An 18,540-nucleotide genomic window follows, 5' to 3' on the forward strand; every position below is an offset into this window, starting at 1 on the left:
TGATCCTCCTATTGATATTCAGATCATCTTATCTCTGGCCAGTGGGAGCGAACTCGAGGTCACTCCTGAGTCCTCTAGACAGTGGCGAAGAGTCTGGATCTGCTTCGTTCTCTAGGGCGAAACGCAAAATCCAGGCTCATTTTATACATGTTCTGACCCAGGCCTGAGAGCGTCCGCTGCCCTCAGGAGCCCCTCTTTCTCTTCAGGAGAAATGATTCCTAGAGACCAAAATCTGGATGTTTAGGGTGCTTGCTTTTAGGTCTTGTCAACGGACAGAATTCAGATACTAACTTTTCTTTTTAAGATAGAACACAGTACAAGGATATACTGATACCTTTCACTCAAATTCAGAGCTACATACTTAAAAACTTCTGTTAACATTTATTTATTTTTGAGAGACAGAGACAGAGCGTGAGCAGGGGAGGGGCAGAGAGAGAGAGAGGGAGACACAGAATCCGAAGCAGGCTCCAGGCCCCGAGCCGTCAGCACAGAGCCTGACGCGGGGCTCAAACTCACGAACCGTGAGATCATGACCCGAGCCGAAGTCGGACGCTCGACTGACTAAGCCACCCAGGTGCCCCTCGAGGTCTAGCTTCTATTCCTGTCTCCCTTCTCCTCCTCCCCACCTGTTCCTCATAGGTAATGATTTAATTTTAAACAAATTTATTGGCTTATCCTTCCATTTGTAAAACAGAAGCTGCTGGTGTGCTATAATAAATACGCACCAACACCATATTTCGTTCTTCAATCTATCCTGGAGAAAACCACTGAGTAATGGATAGAAATATTTCTCCTTCCTTTTTTACGACTTCCTGGTGCCCCGTGGTGTGGACGGCAAGCATCTCATGCCTCCAGGGCTTGACGGACAGACGTCCGGGTGGTTTCCAGGCCCCGCTTCACTACAGCACCGCGAGGGTAGACCCTCGAGCATCCTTTTCAGAACCCCACTGCTCTGTCGTGGGACAGATGCCCGGAAGTGTGGTCGCCGGGTCAAAGGGCAGGGCATCTCCAACGTTGCAGGATTGCCAGGCCCTCTCCACGGGGAAGATCAGTGGGCCATATCTGACGATGTTCCCCGCCTTCGATCGCTGCCGAGTGCTCGCACTTAGCTCATCTGACGGGGAGAAGCAGAATTGCCGTGCACTTTGAGTTCACGTTTCTCGTTTGATGAGTGCGTGGGCCCCTTTTAGATCTCCAGTGAGTCCTCTGCATCTCACATCTCCTTTTCTGAGAGTCTGTTCCTGTCTCTCGTTGGCATCTCGCCGACCTCCAAAGGCAGAGGTCCTGGGCGGAGACAAGGACAGGGGCCGACACAGAACGCTGGGCAGAGCGCTGCAGGGTGAGGGGGCGGGGGCGGGGGCTCCCTGCCCCGGCATCACCGGGCGCTGGTAAAGCGGGCGCTTCTCGGCCCGCCCCAGACAGACTGGCTCAGACGAGCCCAAGCCGGAGGCCATCTGCCCTTGGAGGAGGGGAGGCAGGGAAAAGCCCTCCAGACAAGCCGCTTTCAAGGGAGGTGGCCCTTCCCCGGCTCGGCGGCCGGCGCTGCACCTTCACAGCTGACTCTCGGGCAGGGGTGAGCCGCTGCTCTCCGCCCATCTCAATCCTCAGCCTGGGGTCCACAGGCATGGAGCCCCCCCAGCCCCCCACCTGCGCCCCAGCAGCACTGACTGAAAGAGGAGCCATCCCCGGGAGGATGGCCGCAGGGAGTGGGGAGGACTCCCCAGGCAGGGCAGGGAGCCCAGGGCCCAGGTCGGTTGGGGCGGGGGGGGGGGTGTGCAGGGAGACCGCAGCCCCAGGCGTGGAACCTGGGGTGGGGGGGCAGCCACCAGCCTTGCCTTCGGAGCCGTCTGGGGCTGAGAAAGGGGAAGGTGCCTGGGAGGGCAGAGGAGCACATCAGGGGCCAGCATGAGCAGGAAGAGGCGGAGAGGAACCTGCAGCGTTCCACCTCTCACCCCACCCCCGGGTCCCCCAGGGGCTCCTCGAGGAGCCAGCCCAGGAGGAGGGGAGCAGGGGCTGTCGGAGTGAGCAAGCTGTCCCGGGCAGCTGGAGGCCGGCACCTGCCCGGGTCCCCGCTCACCCCCATCCCCCACGCCCCGTGCGTGCAGTGGCCGGCCTGCCGATGGGGCACTTTTGTCATCTTCGAGTGTCCAGATGTCCCGAGGCATCTTCCACCTCGGGGCAAAACGAGCAGAGGTGGCGGGAGGTGCCCGGGTCCCTGGTCCCTGAGTGTCCAAGGGCACAGGTCGGGGGAGGCTGCCCACCGCTGCTGTTGAAGGGGTGGGGTAGGCAGGAGGACGGGCAGGGAGGGTGGCACCCACTATGCTCCTCGCTGAGCCTGTGCATCTGTGAGGCTGTGGGGTGGGGGTGGGGGCAGGAGAGCAGCCTGCCTCGACCCCTGGGGACCCTGTGCCCATGCTGCCCAGCCAGTGACAGGCCCTAGGATGTCACCAGCGGGAACAGCCCAGCCAAGGTCAGCAGACCTCAGGACCCCCTCAGGACCCCCCCCCCCAGGACTCTCTCAGGATCCCCCCAGGAACCCCTCAGGCCCTCAGGCCCCCCTGAGAACTCTCTCAAGATGCCCTCACATTCCCCAAGTTGCCACAGTGTCCCTTGTGCTGTGGTGCCTTCTCCTGTCTGACAAGGCCCCCTTCCCCTCCTTGCTTGGGCCAAATCTCTGTCCAGGAAGGGCTGTGGACGTGCTGTCTGAGCGTCTGACTTGGCCCTGACCCTCTGTCCCAGGGAGGCCGAGCAGAGGCGCTTCCTGGGCCCAGGGCCAAGGGTTGGGAAAGGGGCTCCAGGGGCAAATGTGGCTGAAGGCAGGGTCTGTCTGGGGCACGGAGGGTTCACAAGGGGACGCCGAGGAGAAACGCAGGGAACAAGACCAGGAGCACCGCGCCGGGCACAGCCAGGGCTGCCCGCCCAGGGCTCCGGGGTGCGCATCCCGGAGGCGGGGCCTCTGTCCGTGGGGTGTCGGCGTGTGCCGACTGGTCATCGGCAGCGCGAGAGGCCGGAGGCCGAGTTGTGTCCTGAGCGCCGGCTGTCCGGCCCGAGGCCCGTAAGGCTGTTCTGCCACCCCAGATGTGCCTGCGGGTCCCTGGGAACAGGGTGGCCATCCTCCGGTGCCCCCTCACAGCCTGTCCCCGCAGGCCTGGGCCTGGGGTTTTGGCTGGAGGCCGGGTGGGTGGGAGGCTCTTATCCTTGACCTTGCCTGCACCCCAGCCACTTCCTGTGGTACAGGGTGGATGCCAGAGGGAGCAGAGGGAGGGATGTCAAGGGGGCAGTGTGGCCAGGAAGGTGTCACCGCCCCCCCCCCCCACTTCCTCCCCCTGGGGAGTCGAGGCTGGTTTCTGAATGCCAAGGGAAGACCCCGGGCTGAGGACACTGGGAGAGAAGAAGCCCTCTTAATGGGGGACAGTGCCTGGGGGTGACCTAGGGACAGGCCCATGCGGTTCGAGAGTGTTAGCAAGTGACAGGGCCTCATTTTCCGGGGAGGCAGAGGGACCCTGGCTGCCAAGTGGAGGAGGGGCCCGAGGGGCCCGAGGAGGGGACAGGGCTGGAAGGGTCTGTGAAGAAGAGTGGGGGGGGGTCCCAAGGCTGGGCCCCCCAGATGAGGAGGGGAGGGGGACTCGGGTGCGGGGGTGCTGGGGGCAGCTGACCCCTCCCGGGACCCCTCCAGCCCCTTGGCGTCCTCATCTGGCTCTGGGCCAGACAGGGGGAGGGGGAGGGGGAGGAGGTTCCCAGAGACAGTTGCTGGGGACAGGGGAACAGAAAGTGTCAGCGGTGGCAACGGCTTCCGTGCCAGAGGCCCGGCCGGTTCCACCCCCAGGTGCCTGGGGTTAGGCCGGGCAGGGGTGAGGCGCTGGCCTCTGGCACAGCATCCAAGGGGCTGCCGACAACTCGGGCGTGAGGGTTAACCATGCTCTGGTGCCACGTTTTCGTACTCGGAGGCTGATGCGCAAACCCACCGAGCAAAGGGTGAGCGCGGCCGGTGAAGGCAGGCTGGGGGGCCTGGCGTGCCTCGGCTTCAGGCTCCAACGTGGGGGGACCGGGAGGTCGTGAAAGACCCACCCGACCCCCAGTGTGGCTCGGAAGGCGGCCCCCTGGCCAGCTTTCGGCTCTGCTTCTCGGGGCTCCGCTCAGGCTCCCCCCGCCCCCCCCCATCCCCGAACCAGAGGAAAGGGCCGTGGCTCTGTGCAGACAGTCAAGCCACGCCCCTGCCCACTGTCGGCCTGAGGCTCCCTTCCTGCTCCTCCTGCAGCTTGCTCCCTCCCTGTCTCTGGCCACCTCCTCCTAGAAGCCTCCGGTCCTGCCCTCTGTGAACCCCCCAGGAGTCGGAGGCGATGTGAGTGCAGGGCCCCGCTCCTGGGGCGCCTGCCTCAGCGTTGTGCCCAGCGTGGTGCCCAGGCAGGGCCCAAGCGTGGGTGCAGAAGAGGGAGCAGACCAAGAGTAGACGGTCATTTTAGGTCAGAGTGGACGCACATTTTGGCTCAGGGAGTCGACCCTGGGCGGCCGCATTGCCCAGTGTCCTCAGGATCCTTTGCCCTCTTCCTAGGCGAGGGTCCTGAATGCCCCCATTCTCAGCACTTGGTTTCTGTGTGACCCAGGTGGGCAGGGGCGCGCTTCCCACCCCAGGAGGGAAGCCCCCCGGAGGCAGGGGCTCAGCGTTTCCTGGGCCCGCCCCTGGGCCCCATCCAGCAGCCTCCTGTGGAGTGACTCAGACTCCCGGGCTCACTTCCCTTGGAGGCTCCCAGCTCTCAGCAGGGCAGTGACGTGTCATCTTGACATCAGCCAAGTGGCCCTTTTCCCTCCAACCCCAACCATTCGGAGGGGCGGAGGGCCAGGAGGAAGGGGCAAGAAGGATCCACCACACGAGGGTTGCCACGTGGGTTCTGCGCGTGCAAAGCAGGAGCGGGGACTGGGACCCCAGGCAGGGGTGGCGGCCAGGGGGTGCAGGTCCCCTGAGCCCCAGTGCCCCGGCTGGTGGAGGCTCTCAGGGGCTCCGCGGTGGGTCTCCGGGCAGCGAGCCGGGCCTCGCAAGTGCTGCTTTGCGGAGGCCCGTCGCTATGGTTCGAGGCGGCCCGGCAGCCAGAGGACGGGCCTGGTCTGGCATCTGGAGCCTGCCCTGCGAGGTCAGGCCTCTTGAACCCGCGGGATCCAGTGGGGCTTGAGGGAAAGGACCCGGGCCCAGCCCCGCACAGGGAGGGAGCTTGGCGGAGGGAAGGTTCCGACGCCCCAGCCCACTCGGGGCAGACGCTTTCTGAGTCGAGGCCACTACTGTTTACAGGACGCCCGTGAGCCTAGAATCCGGCTTCTTCCTCGGCGGCACGCGTCGCCGGCTGGATTCTCCCTTCGAGGCCGCCGCTGACTGGTTAAAACGAGTTAGGGAGGCCTCACTCCGCACCAGGCACTGAAGTGGCCGACAGCAGGCGGGTCCCAGCCACAGGCAAGAACTGAGTACAGGGACGAGCTCTTCTAATTCATGAGAAATTCTATAAGGAAAACCAGACCGAACGGGGCGCTAGGAAGGGGTGGGGCCCCCAGAGAGGGGCAGAGAGGCGGGGGAGGAGGGGGAGGCAGGCTGGCTCTGGAGGGCTGTGCCTGGGGCTGCTGTGGTGGGGGAGGGGCCCTGGTCACAGGGCCAGGAGGCCCAGCCCAGCCACTGCCTTCTGGGGGCCTCGGTTGCTGCCTCCGCCAATGAGCAGGGGTGGTGGTGATGGCTCGGCGCAGAGAGAGAAGCCGCAACGAGGAGGAGTCGGGTCCCTGCCACACTGTGCGTGCCGCGCCGGGCTAAGTGGGAGGGGGACGCGAAGGCTGGCGTGAGCTCAGAGTGGGGAGGTCGCCCCAGGAGGCCCCTGGAGCAGGGCCGCCCGTGCGTGCGCAGAGCCACAGGAAGTCGCCTGTCTGGGTTCGCACTGCCGGCCCGGAGGAGCCTCTGCGCCCACACACGTCGGTGGGTCGCGGCGGGTGTGCCCCGGAGGGTGCCTGTGCGTGTGGCCTTCCCGCCGGGGGATGCTGGCCCTGGGGGCGGGGGACACCGACCTGCAGCCTCGGGGGGGGGGGGGGCCGCCCCCGGAAAGGTCCCTCATTCTGCAGGGTGGATGGGTAGAGAGGCTGGGGTCAAAGGAGCGGGGTCAGAGGAACTCTCTCGGGTTGTTTCTAGGACGCCCCGTCTCCGCAGACGTGTCTGGGGAGGCCATGCCACTCCCCACTTCCCTTCCGAGAAACTACCCCGGCAGCCCTGAGCCGGCACAGGTGGCAGTCCCGGCACCTGCGCTCTGTCGTCCGCCAACCCTGCCACCTGCCTGCCTTAAGGTCGGGGGACGGTCGGCCAGGGCTGCCCCCACTTTCCCATCTGGAGCCAGGAAGCTTGGAGGTGAGGGGGTGATGGGGCGGTCTCAGAGGGAGTGAGCGTATGGTGGGGGGAGTCTCAGAGGGGGTGAGGAAATAATGGGGGGGTCTCGGAAGGGGTGGGGGTGTGATGGAGGTCTCTGGGAGGGTGGGGGTGTGATGCGGGTCTCTGAGGGGGTGGGGGTGTGATGCGGGTCTCTGAGGGGGTGGGGGTGTGATGCGGGTCTCTGAGGGGGTGGGGTGTGATGGGGTCTCGGAAGGGGTGGGGTGTGATGGGGGGCCTCAGGGGGGGTGAAGGTATGATGGTCTCAGAGGGGGTGAGGCTGTGGTGGGGTCTCGGAAGGGTGAGGGGAGGAGCTCAGGGGAGCATCCTGCCCGAGGTGCTTTGTGAGGACGATGATCTGGAAAGGAGAGCCGCCCTCCATGCGTGAGGGGGGGGCATCCAGCGTGGGCAACAAATGGGAAGCAACTGGGGTCCTCCTCCAGGGCCAGAACTCCCACCTCACTCGAGACCCTGAAACCCACTTTGTGGGCTGGGACCGGCGCTTGACAAACTAGGAGAGAAAATGTTTGCGCGCCGTATTCCCGCCGCGGGGATCTTGGCTCCGCGACGCTTCGGTCACCCACGCGCATCCGTCCTGGATCCTGGAGTATTTCTTGCACGGGGCCCCGGCTCCAGAGGCCTCTACGGTGCTCAGGCCCCGGGGTCTGCACCCCAGTCCCTGCCCCAGGTCCTGCTCAAGGCGTCTGTGGGGCCCCGGGGCCGTGGGGTGGGCCGGCCTCCCAGACCCGACCCCAGGCCCCTGTTGGGTCATTACAGAGGTGCCTCAGTGCAGAATCCAGGACACCTTTCCACTGGCGTGAGGAGGCAGACTGATGGCGCCATCAGGAAGGAAGCGGTACCCGGGAGGTGCCGCTCCCCTGCCCCCCCCACCCCCCAGCAGGAAGCTCCCAGCCCGTGTCACTCAGCGCTCTGCGCTGGCCGTGCGGCAATGGGGCCACTAGGACACTAGGACAGCGGGGGCCCTGCCCTGGACACAGGTCCCCACGCCAGGGCCAGACGCAGGCAGGACATGCGGTGCCATCGGTGGCTTCCGGACGGCCCCGTGCCACTTGGGCTGGACCCGTGACCTGACTTCCCAGGCTTGTGCGGGAGGCGCCCCAAGGGACACAGATGCGGGCCCCCCCGAGCTGGCCAAGTGTTCAGGACCCCACCGGTACCTTCAAAACCATGCCAAGCCCTGTCTGGGATGGTGAGGAGAGCTCGGGCCACACTGAGGCCAGCCTGTGAGTCATACTCCCAGACACCCAACCGCACGCGGCCCCGGGCATCTCATCCTGCCCCCCACCCCGCAAGGTCAGCCAGAAGGGCAGCAACCGTTCACTGCTGCTGGACCCGCCTCGGGTGGGGGGGTCCCACGGCGGCACCGTGACTCTGTGGGGCCTTGAGGTACCTTCCCAGCAGGTTCTAAGGAATCTGGGCTGGTGGGGGGCCTGGAAGCTCACACATGCTTGGGGGGGGGGGGGGGCTGCGGCCGCGAGGGCGGGGCAGGCAAGGAGGGAGGATCCGCGTGGTCGCTTCTGGTGGGCTCGGGGCCTGTGGAGCCTGGCTGGCTTGTGGTCTGAGGGGCCTCAGAACCTGGGTGTCACTCACAGAACAGAGAGAAGAGCAGACTCCTTAAAAACAACAAAAAAAGGAGAGCGCCTCGTCAGGGGCGCGGAGAGCGGAAACCATGGCGAAGGCTCATAAAACTTTGGTTGCTGGCAGGGCCGCCCTTTGAAAATTCCGGAGAGAAAATGGGATAATTTGGTGGAATATTTCTGTTCGAGCTGAAATCTGTGCTCCCGCTTCCCTAAAGGACTGTGGTCTGGAGGTTCCCAGGGGACTGCGGCTGAGGAAACGAGTCCCCCTCCCACCCACCCGGCCGCAGGCACTAATGAATCTAATGGTTCTAGATATTTCTTCTCTTCCTGTGTGGGGAGGGCTCAAGGCAGTAGAGCTCGCCCAGGACCCGCCCTTCCTTACCACCCCAAGCGCAGGGAGCACCCCTCCCCCCAGGGCCTGGTGCTCCTGGGGGCGGGGAGGCCATGCCCACCCTGCCCCTCCAGGCCCTTCCAGCCGGGGGAAGCGAGGTGGGGGCTTGGTAGCGTGTTCCCCGTGCTAGGCACTGGCACGCCGGTCACTCACACAAGTGCTCCGTGACCCCACATGTGTGACACCAGAACCCCTTTGTGCTCGGGAGGCCAAGGTTCACCCAGCGCTCGGGTGAGTCCGCAGTCCAACCCCTACATCGCAGGCCAGGCCCTGTGTCACGACCCCTGACCAGGTCCACCCCGGCCCTGGGGGACCGGTCCCAGCCCTCCTGGGCCGTGTCGTGGAGCTTGTCCAAGGGAGGGAGGGGACCACAGTGTGGGTGGTGGAGGGTGAGGCCTTAACAGTGGCCCTGATGATGATGGAGCAGGGGACGCCCCAGTGCCACCCGGAGGCCTGTTCTGAACCGTGGGTCTGGACCTCTGACCACAGAGGGCTCAAGGGGCCCTTGCGAGTGGACCCCAGGGCACAGCACTGGGGTGGGCGGGCACTCGGAGGGTGGTGGTGCCCGGGGTGGCACGGGAGGGAGGGAGGGGGGACGAGGGTGTTCTGGGGTTTCCTGGGGGGCTGTCCTGAGCCGCAGCCCCGCTGCCTAAACGGCACGTCAGCACCCCTGCAGCCAGAGACTGCGTGGGGGGAGGGGGGAGGGGGCAGTGGGCGGCCCTCAGCTCTCTCCTTGGAGCCACCTGGAGAGCGGCAAGGGCTGGGGCCAGGCTGGTTGCCCTTCGGGCTCCCTGTCCTGAGAGCTGGCACCGTGGGGGGCCCTCAGGATTTGGGCGCCGGCCAGTGGAGACTGAGCCCCTGAGCCCCTCCCACCTTCCTCGCCATCCAGGAGATCTGGTCCCAGCCCTGGGCTGGCTCGCTGTGTGACCTTGAGCCCCCCTCAGGCCTCTGAAAGCCTCGGTTCCCCCACTCGTCCAGCGGGCAGGGGTGTGGCCCCGGAGGGTGCTTCAGAGCCCCTGATGATTTCTAGGATTTTCTCTGGGAAGGTGAGTTTTGGGCTACTGGATGTAGCGGTGTGGGCGGGGGGGGGGGCGTGCTCACCTCCTGCATCCCTGGCCAGAGGTGGGCGGGGCCTCGCTGGCGCCAGGGGCGCCCCCCCCCCCACCAGCCCTCCTCAGCCCTGCTTCTCTCCTGCAGCTGTAGGACCATGAACGGTACCTGTCACTCCAGTGAGCTCACCTGGCCCTACTGGGTCAAGAACGCCATGGACGCCTACGTGGGCCTGCTGCTGGCGCTGGGGCTGCTGCTCAACGGCCTGGCGCTGTGGGTGTTCTGCTGCCGCGTGCGGCGGTGGACGGAGACGCACGTCTACATGGCCAACCTGGCCGTGGCCGACCTCTGCCTGCTCTGCGCCCTGCCCTTCTTCCTGCGTTCCCTGAAGCAGGGAGCCGAGGACACGCTGTTCTGCCAGCTCTCCCAGGGCGTCTACCTGGCGAACAGGTACATGAGCATCAGCCTGGTGACGGCCATCGCCGTGGACCGCTACGTGGCCCTGCGGCACCCGCTGCGCGCCCCCGCCCTCCGCTCCCCGCGGCAGGCCGTGGCCGTGTGCGCGGCGCTCTGGGCGCTGGTGACGGGCTCGCTGGTGCTCCGGTGGGCCCTGGGGGTGCGGGAGGGCGGCTTCTGCTTCCTGAGCGTCTCCCGGCAGAGCTCCAACACCACGGCCTTCTCCCTGCTGGGCTTCTACCTGCCGCTGGCCGTGCTGCTCTTCTGCTCCCTGCAGGTGGTCGCTGCCCTGGGCCAGGGGCCGGCCGCCCACACGGACCAGGCAGAGGCCACCCGGAGGGCCACCCGCATGGTCTGGGCGAACCTGGTCGTGTTCGTGGCCTGCTTCCTGCCCTTACACGTGGTGCTGGCGGTGCGCATGGCTGCGGGCCACAGCGCCCCCACCCCCGCCCTCTGCTACGCCCTCTACGTCACCAGCAAGCTCTCGGATGCCAACTGCTGCCTGGACGCCATCTGCTACTACTTCATGGCCAAGGAGTTCCAGGAGGAGGCGTCGGCACTGGCCTCCATGCCCACCGCCAAGGCCCACAGGAGCCGGGACTCTTTCTCTGTGACCCTGGCCTAGGACGCAAGTCGCGGGCACGCGGGCCAGGTCCCGGGCTCTCCGGGAGGTGCTGCCTGCTGGGGGCGCCCCGGCTCACCGTGGATGGGGGCAGGCTCCAGGGGGCCTGGCAGGGTGGCGACGACCCAGGCACGGACCCCGCGGTGGTGACGCGCCCATCCCCGGGGTGGAAGAGGGTGGGAGGACTGAGCGGGGTCAACCCCTGGGGCCCTGAGATCGGGCCAACACCTGCAGTGCCCAGGGTCTGGTCCCCCCGGGGTACTGGGGTGGACGCTTGCTCTGTGCCTGGAGGCCTCAATGGCCAGCTTTCTGCGGCCAACCTATAGCGGTTGGAATAAAGGTGTTCCCCTGACCCTGTCAGGGCTGTGTGTGTGTGTGTGTGCGCGCATGTGTGTGTGCATTTGGACACGCGTGTGCTGTCCATACTCGGATGGTGGGAGGTAGGAGGGCCGGGGCGTCTTCCTAGATGGCCAGCCACTTGGGGGCTCTCCTTGGGTCCTCCCACCTGCTCCCACCCCGCAGCACGCCCAGCCACCTGGAGGGCCGGGGGGCGGCGCTGCTCTCTCCCTTGCCGAGGCAGGGCCAGGGCCCCTCGACCCCTCGTGGGGGCTGCACAGCCAGCCGCACTAGCCTGGGGGTGGGCTAGGGGCGGTGAGGAACCGGCCGAGGTCTGTCGAGGGGGCACACTCCCCTTGTGCTTCCTTCAGGGAAGCTGGTGGCCCTGCCTGGTGGCCGCGGGGCCCGGATACCCGCCCAGGCGGAAGTGTGGACGCCCAGCCTGGTGTGCGCTGTGCCCACCTCTCCTCTGCCTCCCTGCGTGGGACCCCGGGCATCCACCCTCGAGCTGGAGCAGCCAGAGCCTTCCAGGGGCCGCCCGGGGTGCTGGTCCAAGCAGGGCCTGGGTTCAAACCCCACCCCACCTACATCCCCGGGCACCAAACAGCTTTCCCTGTCCTGTTCTTTCTTCCGCGTGTGTGATCGGAGCCAGAATGGCAGCCGTGTCCTGGCCCCAGGGGCCTGCGGACTCAGGGATCCCTGCCTATGGAGGTTGGTGCTCAGGGAGGCCCCCACTTGGGTGGACCCGTGCCCGGGAAGAGCCACACTCAGAGGGTCCCTGTGAAGCTTTACCACAATGCTGCCCGATCCTGCTGTCCGATCCTGGCCCCAGGGGTGCTGATCCTCCCCAGTCTACGGCTTGGACAGGGGATGTGTGCACAACCTCTCCCTCCGGCCTCTCCTGGCTCCCAGCAAGTGGAGGCAGCTGGACTTTGCACAAAATTCCTGAAAGAACAAGAAATGGGGCAGAAGCAAAATCAGAGAGGTTAAGCATCCCCACAACTGACTTCTGAACCCTAATCACGGCCCACACGCTCCGTATCCTACACCAGAGTCCAGCCTCTGGGCTGTGCCAGGCCAAGCGGAAGAACCTCTCTCTATCATGAATGTATGCACAGACCACCCCCAGCCCCGGCCCAGAGGGCTTAGGGGGCAGTCTGGCCATTGATGAGGATTGGGCTGGCCATTAATTAGCAAACGACCGGCATGTGAAAAAAAGCAGATTCGTTCTGAGGCTGCATCATCAGGAGTGTAGGCCCCAGAATGTGGGAGGACACAGTTCATTCTCCCTCCACTAGGATTACCCCTGGGGTATTTTATCTGGTCAGGGCACTGTTCTGTACCGGGCCTTGGTCACCCGGGAGAGGGTCTGGAGGGTTCAGGCTGCTGGGGGCTTGGCAACCCAGGCCAGCTGGCCACAGGCAGAGGAAGTATGAGCAGTCAGATAAAGTGAGACGCGGCCCAGGAAGTGGCAGCATCTGCAGTCCCTGAGAAGCAGATGGGTCTGCGTGGCTGCAGAGGACAGATCCCCGACGGGGAGGGACTCAGAGAGCCTCCCAGGACTGGGCAGAATCTAAGTGTCCAATAACGTTCTTTTTTTTTTTTTTTTTTAACTTTATTTATGTTGAGAGGAGAGAGAGAGAGAGCAGCGGAGGGGCAGAAAGACAGAGAATCCTAAGCGGGTTGAGCACTGTTGGTGCAGAGCCTGAGGTGGGGCTCCAACTCACAAACCAGGAGGCCGTGACCCAAGCTGAAACAGAGAGTCGGACACTTAACCGCCTGAGCCACCCAGGCGCCCCGAGTGCCAATAATTATCAGAAAGAGAGAAGGTGTCCCGGGAAGTCCATGCCCCTCGCTGGGGGTTCGAGCCCGGCTGCAGCCGGCCTCAGAAGGCAGTTTGGGGGTGGGGGGAGGCCGGCCATTAGTGGGTAGAGCCACGCTTTGTGTCCCGTTCTCCGGGGCCCCCTGCTGCTGTGCCTCGGAGGAAACTTTCCTAAGAGTAAGTGTCCTCGGTCAACGGGGCAGTGGGCGTCAACCGGACACGGTGCAGGAACAGGCAGGGCCCTGCAGGGTCTGGGGAAGTGGGTGCCGGGGGGGGGGGAGCTGCCAGCCTCCAGGTCAGCCCCCCCCGCAGCTGCAGTGCAGGGTTTGGGGCACCGCAGGGACCCCAGGGCTGCCCCTCCCAGCAGGGAGGGGGCGGCAGATCGCAGAGCTGAGCCAATGGGAAGGTCGGTACTGCAGGGAGCTGCTGCCCACGAGTGACCTTTCGGATAAAGGCGCCCGGGGCTGGCACCCTGAAGTCCACAGGGGAGCACGCGACGTGGGCACGCTGGCCTGCACCTGCCCCCGGCGGCGAGGTGTCTTTCAGCTCCTGCCACCCGGGAGGGTAGGGAGGAGGGCAGAAGTGACACTGACCACCGCGAGCCCCCCCTCTGGCAGGGAGGGACCTCACCTTGCCCGGCTCTCAGAGCCGCTGCCGTCTGCGCAGGGCCGTGCCTGCCCCTGCCTCCTGGTCTGTGTGGCAGGCCGTCCCTCTCAGGGTCCCCTGGGCACCCGCCCCCACGTCACCCACCTCACAGCTTCACGGGGTGCCGTGTTCCCCAGATTCGTGGGAGTACGCGCCCCCTGCTTTCCCGAGCAGGGGGGCGGGGGGAGGCAGCTTCCTCTGGCCTCCTTGTTCCTGCAGGTGGCCGGGCCAGGTCCTGGGACAGCAGACCCTCTGCCGGCCCCACACCCCCACCCCCAAGAACCCTCACACCGGCCCTCTGGGGGAGCTGCTGGTGTGGCCAAGGTCAGGGCCGTGCTGGTGCTGGACAGGAATACACCCCTGCGTCAGGGTGGGTTCCAGAAGCCTCTCTGACATGGAGACTGGCACGTAGGGGTTTCTGTGGGAGTGCTCTTGGGAACCCCACCCAAAAAGGAGCTGGCCAAGCGGGATGGATGGAGGGAACAGCTTCTGTGCCCGTGGGGAGCTCTGGAGTTGTGACCACGCGGCTGACCATACAGGGCTACCGTGGGTGCACGGCCTCTGATGTGTCACTTGCTGAAGGTGATTCCGGAGGGGCCTCCGGCCGGCAAGACAAGCACCATGTGCCTCGGTCGTGACGCCCCCCCCCCCCCCCACCAGAGCACCCCACAGCGCCCACTACAGCCTTCCACCCTGTCAGGCCAGGCGCCCGGACCCCTGGGCCGCATGGGTAGGGGCTCCTGGCCAAGGGTCTATGGGTTCTCCAGCCCCGGACTCCGCAGGCTTCCTGCCCGGGGTCTCCCCACCCGGTGCCAATCATGGACGCACACAGGTAGGGGGCACCACCCAACCAAAACGGGCCTGCCAGAAGCCCCGTGCAGGCCGTCACCCCGCCCCGTGTGAGAGGCACCCTCGGTCCCCATCCAGCCCTGAGCTCCAGGCTGCTGCAGAGGGGCCCAGAGCTGTGGTCTGGGTGTCACAAACCGCAGGCAGAAGCTGCAGGCCCCAGGCGCACATGGACCAGGGAAGGGGGCCGCCTACCTGCCAGCTGCACCGAGATGGGACCACACCCACTCGAGAGAGTACAAAAGCGTAACCACAGCCTTGGGGCTGCAGAGCAGTGAGCGGCCCAGCCGGAGTCTCCGAGGCCCCAGCCATCCCAGATGGGTGAGTCCACCCAGGCCCGGAAGCCCCCTGCTGTCCCCTCCATGAGCCCCGTCCTGCCCTTGCCACGCGGGCCGCCACAAAGGGCTCCCGGGAACAGGGCCTTGGGCCTCGTGCATCCCACCTGAGGACCACGCCTGGGCTCCAAGCCCAAGCAGGCGTTAGGGCAAGGGCCGAGGGGGCAGTTAGCTTCTGTGGACGGACAGTGAGGGGGGCCGTGGGGGGCAGAGGTAGACAGGAGGAGGAGAGAGATAGGAGACGGGGGGGGGGGAGTGCAGGGGAAAGCTTTGGGGGGGAGGGGAAAAGAGGGCCCCAAGGAGGAAGTGGATAGAGAGGAAGGGCAGAGTGGGGTGGCTGGGGTGAGGGAGACACACACACACAGAAGTAGGGAGCCTAACAAAGACAGAGAAGACTGGGGTCAGCCCAGGGCTCCCGATGCTCTCCTGACGGGCTGGGGGTGCTCCCTCTCTGCAGACCAGGACCCCCCGTGGCCCCTGCCAGAGGAGTCTGGGGTCCGCTCCATGGGTATTGGGTTGAGGGACCTTGGACAGGGCCACAGGCGGTGGGGGACAGCAACGTGGCAAAGGTCCCCGGCTGGGCTAAAGCCTCTGGTGGAGAAGCCCAGAGAGAAGCCCCCAGAGTCCCCTTCGTGGCAGGGGCCGCCGTCCACATCTAGGAATGCAGACCCTCTGGGCGGGGCAGTGGAGCCCTCTGAGGTCAAGAGAGGGAGCCCCGGGGCTGGCACAGGAAGTAGGGGGAAGAGATGAGGAGGGAGGGGGGAGGGGGGCAGAGGGAGGGAGGTGAGGGAGGAGGGGCGAGGCCACAGCAGCCTTTCCCTCCCTGCCCGCAGGTGAAGCTGGGGCGCCCGCCGCCGTCCCCGTCCCCGGGAACGGGACCGGCTCTGAGGGCTGCAGCACGGAGAGGAGCGTCCTGTCCCAGGCGGCCACCAGCGTCTCCATCTATGTCATCTTGGCGCTGGGGCTGCCGCTCAACGGCCTGGGGCTCTGGGTGTTCTGGTGCCGCCTGCGCAGGTGGACCGAGACCCGCGTCTACATGGCCAACCTGGTGGCGGCCGACTGCCTGCTGCTGCTGAGCCTGCCGGGAGTGCTGCACACGCTGGGCCAGGCGGCGGGGGCCCAGGAGGGCGTCGTGTGCAGGGTCGTGCAGAGCTTCTACTACATCAACACCTACATGAGCATATGCCTCATCACGGCCATCGCCACCGACCGCTACGCCGCCCTGCGCTTTCCGCTGCGGTCTCGCGCCTGGCGCAGCCCCCGCCAGGCCGCCCTCACCTGCCTGGCCCTCTGGCTGCTGGTGTTCGGGGCCGTGGCCCTGCCGGCGTCCTGGCTGCGCGCGGGGGAGAGCTTCTGCTTCGGCCGGGGCCGCACCCGGGGCCCCAGGACCCTGGCCTTCTCCCTGCTGCTCTTCCTCCTCCCGCTGCTGGTCCTCAGCTTCTGCTCCTGGCAGGTGCTCCGGCACCTGACCCGCAAGCGCGCGCGGTCCCCGCCCCAGGACGCCGCCCACATCCTCAGGGCCCTGCACGTGGTGGCGGCCAACTTGGCCACCTTCCTGCTCTGTTTCCTCCCACTGCACGTGGCCTTGCTGGCCATGCTGGTGGCCCGGTGGACAGACGCGGCCTGCCCCACTCTCCAGGCGGTGGCTGCCTTCGTGCAGGTGACCTCCCGCATTGCCAACGCCAACTGCTGCCTGGACGCCGTCAGCTACTATTTTGTGGCCAAAGAGTTCCAGGAGGAGGTGGGGGCCGTCCTCAGCACGTCCCGGCCTTTCCGGGGACGGATGCAGAGCGCTCCTACACGTGACTACCCTGACTGGGCCGTCCAGGCGTGGACGGATGAGGACAACAGCTCGGGAGAGGCCCCACGCATGGCCCTGCAGCACGTGCCGCGGGGAGCCCCGGGCCCCCCCGAGGCGACTCTTCCCCCCTCCGCGGCGTGCGCCAGAAGTAGCCTCACTGCGCACGTGTGACTTTGGATTTACGGGTCCTGGGGACGCGGACTCTCCCTCAGCAAATAGAATTTAACCAAGGCATTAAAAAATTGCCACCCCACGGATCTCTTTTCCCAGACGGATCTCTCTTCTCAGCGCCTGGACGGCCCTCCTCGGCAAGCACTGGGGAGGGCATTTCTGTCACCTATAGACGGTGATTAGAACCAAAATCTCTCAGAGGCTACAAGGTCTCTCCTCAGGCCGGTGACACCACTGCAGACAGAATCCAAGTATGTCCCATGGGCCGCAGGACGTTCACAGAGACACAGCCACCGAACAAGCTTGAAGACACTCCTTTGTAAAAACCGTTCCGTGGGTTCTTGCAGAGCATCAAAGAGGTCCCGTCCTGACCTTCGGGGATTCGGGGTGCTTCCCTGAGCCCCCGTTCTTCCGCACCCCTCATGCCTCCCGGCACCGCTGGGGGCCTCCCACTCTGGGCCGGGCTCGTGGACACCCACAGGCTGAGCTGAGGGTTGGGGGTGCCTCTCCCCACAACGCTGAGGTTCTCAGGAGGTGTCCACCCTGCCGGGGCCCGAGGGCCCGGCTTGGAATGGACTTATGGGATCGGCACAAACACCTCCACTAGGAAGCCCGGGCAGGACACAGACCTGAGGGGCTCGTGCTGGAGGCTGGGGGCCCCAAACTGGGGCCGAGGAAGCAGAGGTGGGGGCTCCCAACAGCCTCAGGTGACTAGAGGGAGAATGGGAGACCCAGACCCCTACCTCCTTCCCCTCACCTTGTTCCTCTTCCCCCTCCCCCACCCCCACCCCCACCCCCGACTCCTGCACCCTCAGAGCGCTCTGCCTGGCAGGGCCCGCGGCCGCACAGGGAGATCTGTTCCTGCGGAATGAGAGCAGCTGGGCCTCTGGGCCCGGCCCCAGGCCGGACCTGTCAGCCTGCGGCGCCACCAGCTTCGAGCTGAGGCCAGGACCTGCACGGCGGTCGGCACGGTCTGGTGGTCAGTCCCGCCCCGTGTGTGCAGGTGCCCCGCCAAGGCCTGGTCTTCCGCTGCCTGGAGACCCAGGCTCGACCGGCGTCCCCAGCAGCGGCTCACCTTCCCCCCGGCCCACTCGTTCTGGTCACCGCTCAGCAGGCTCCTCGGAGAGGCCATCTGTGTGGCCAAGGCCGACGGCGTCATCGGTGCCTTTGCCCACCGCTCCAGGGCCGAGGCCGAGGGCAGCTGTCCTGTCCTTGCCCCAGGTGTGGAGCTTGCCGGGGTGCCGAGAGTAGGGCCACGGTCACTGGCCCCTCCGTCCTCTTGGGGCTGCCTGAGCGGCAGCTGGCCGACCGGGGCGAGTACGGCCTTGGCCCGAATCGCCCCCCTCCTCACACACAGAGATCATAGGGCATAAAGTCCCCGGTCCAATCCTCACCACCAGTGCATCCGGAAGGGGCTCCCGAAAGAGGGGGGCTCCTGTGTCACCGTGAGGTGGAGCCTTCCCCGGGAGAGAAGCCTGGGCTGGGAGTGTGACCCCTGGAGAGCCAGGCCCTCCACAGCCACCTGTCGGCCAGGCGGCCTTCCCCTCCGAGTCCACGGCTGCAGTCCGGCCGCCCTCTGCCCAGCGAGCCCACGTCCCACTCTGGGGAGGTGCGCGTGGGGGTCCAGAGAGGTGGGGCTCTTGCTCGTTGGGGCTCAGGCTGTCGGCCAGCACGCGGGAGGCACGTGGGCTCACCCCCTTCCCCGGCACCCCCTTTAGGGCGCCTCCCCCCCAGGAGGAGCGCCCCGGAGTCAGCTTGCAGGACTGATCCCTTTGAGACCCAGGCCGTCCCAGCCTGGAGGCAGCGTTGGGGCACAGCAGGCTGAAGGGCCGCCACGGGGGACCGGACTCCTGGACACCTTGGGTGCTGCTTTCCGGGCCGAGCTCCGGTGTTGACCATCAGCAGCGTATATCGGGACCCGCCATGCTGCAGACACCGTCTAGGCGCTGAGCCCTGAGACGTGCACACGGGGAGCCTCACAGGCTCACGCGGAGGGGTGGGCAGGGGAAAGGCTGGGTCACGGAGGGCCTGGCAGGGGAGAGGCAGGCCTCGGACGGTGTGCGGGAGGCTTTG

At 66.1% G+C, this 18,540-nt stretch overlaps 2 protein-coding genes across 4 annotated transcripts; both read left to right on the forward strand.

Moving 5' to 3' along the window:
* Positions 1–6,224: 6,224 nt before the first annotated feature.
* LOC122241509 (G-protein coupled receptor 35-like) lies at positions 6,225–10,862 on the forward strand. 2 transcript variants are annotated; one of them, XM_042997823.1, is made up of 3 exons: positions 6,225–6,373; positions 9,273–9,429; positions 9,581–10,862. In XM_042997823.1, exon 3 carries the CDS (start codon positions 9,591–9,593, stop codon positions 10,512–10,514), a length of 924 nt encoding a protein of 307 aa, XP_042853757.1. In that variant the 5' UTR covers positions 6,225–6,373; positions 9,273–9,429; positions 9,581–9,590; the 3' UTR covers positions 10,515–10,862. The 2 variants fall into 2 exon arrangements, with proteins under 2 accessions (XP_042853757.1, XP_042853758.1); XM_042997824.1 differs by lacking the exon at positions 9,273–9,429.
* A 3,283-nt stretch (positions 10,863–14,145) lies between these two features.
* LOC122241088 (G-protein coupled receptor 35-like) lies at positions 14,146–16,581 on the forward strand. Of its 2 annotated transcripts, none has more exons than XM_042995905.1 (2): positions 14,146–14,481; positions 15,308–16,581. In XM_042995905.1, exons 1-2 carry the CDS (start codon positions 14,478–14,480, stop codon positions 16,465–16,467), a joined length of 1,164 nt encoding a protein of 387 aa, XP_042851839.1. In that variant the 5' UTR covers positions 14,146–14,477; the 3' UTR covers positions 16,468–16,581. The 2 variants fall into 2 exon arrangements, with proteins under 2 accessions (XP_042851839.1, XP_042851840.1); XM_042995906.1 differs by having other exon boundaries at positions 15,329–16,581.
* Positions 16,582–18,540: the final 1,959 nt, after the last annotated feature.

The sequence above is a fragment of the Panthera tigris genome, chromosome C1 (assembly GCF_018350195.1).
Source record: "Panthera tigris isolate Pti1 chromosome C1, P.tigris_Pti1_mat1.1, whole genome shotgun sequence".
Lineage (NCBI taxonomy): Eukaryota > Metazoa > Chordata > Mammalia > Carnivora > Felidae > Panthera > Panthera tigris.

Coding starts and splice junctions, on each gene's coding strand:
- LOC122241509 (XM_042997823.1), top strand. CDS start 9,591: ATGAACGGTACCTGTCACTCCAGTGAGCTCACCTGGCCCTACTGGGTC.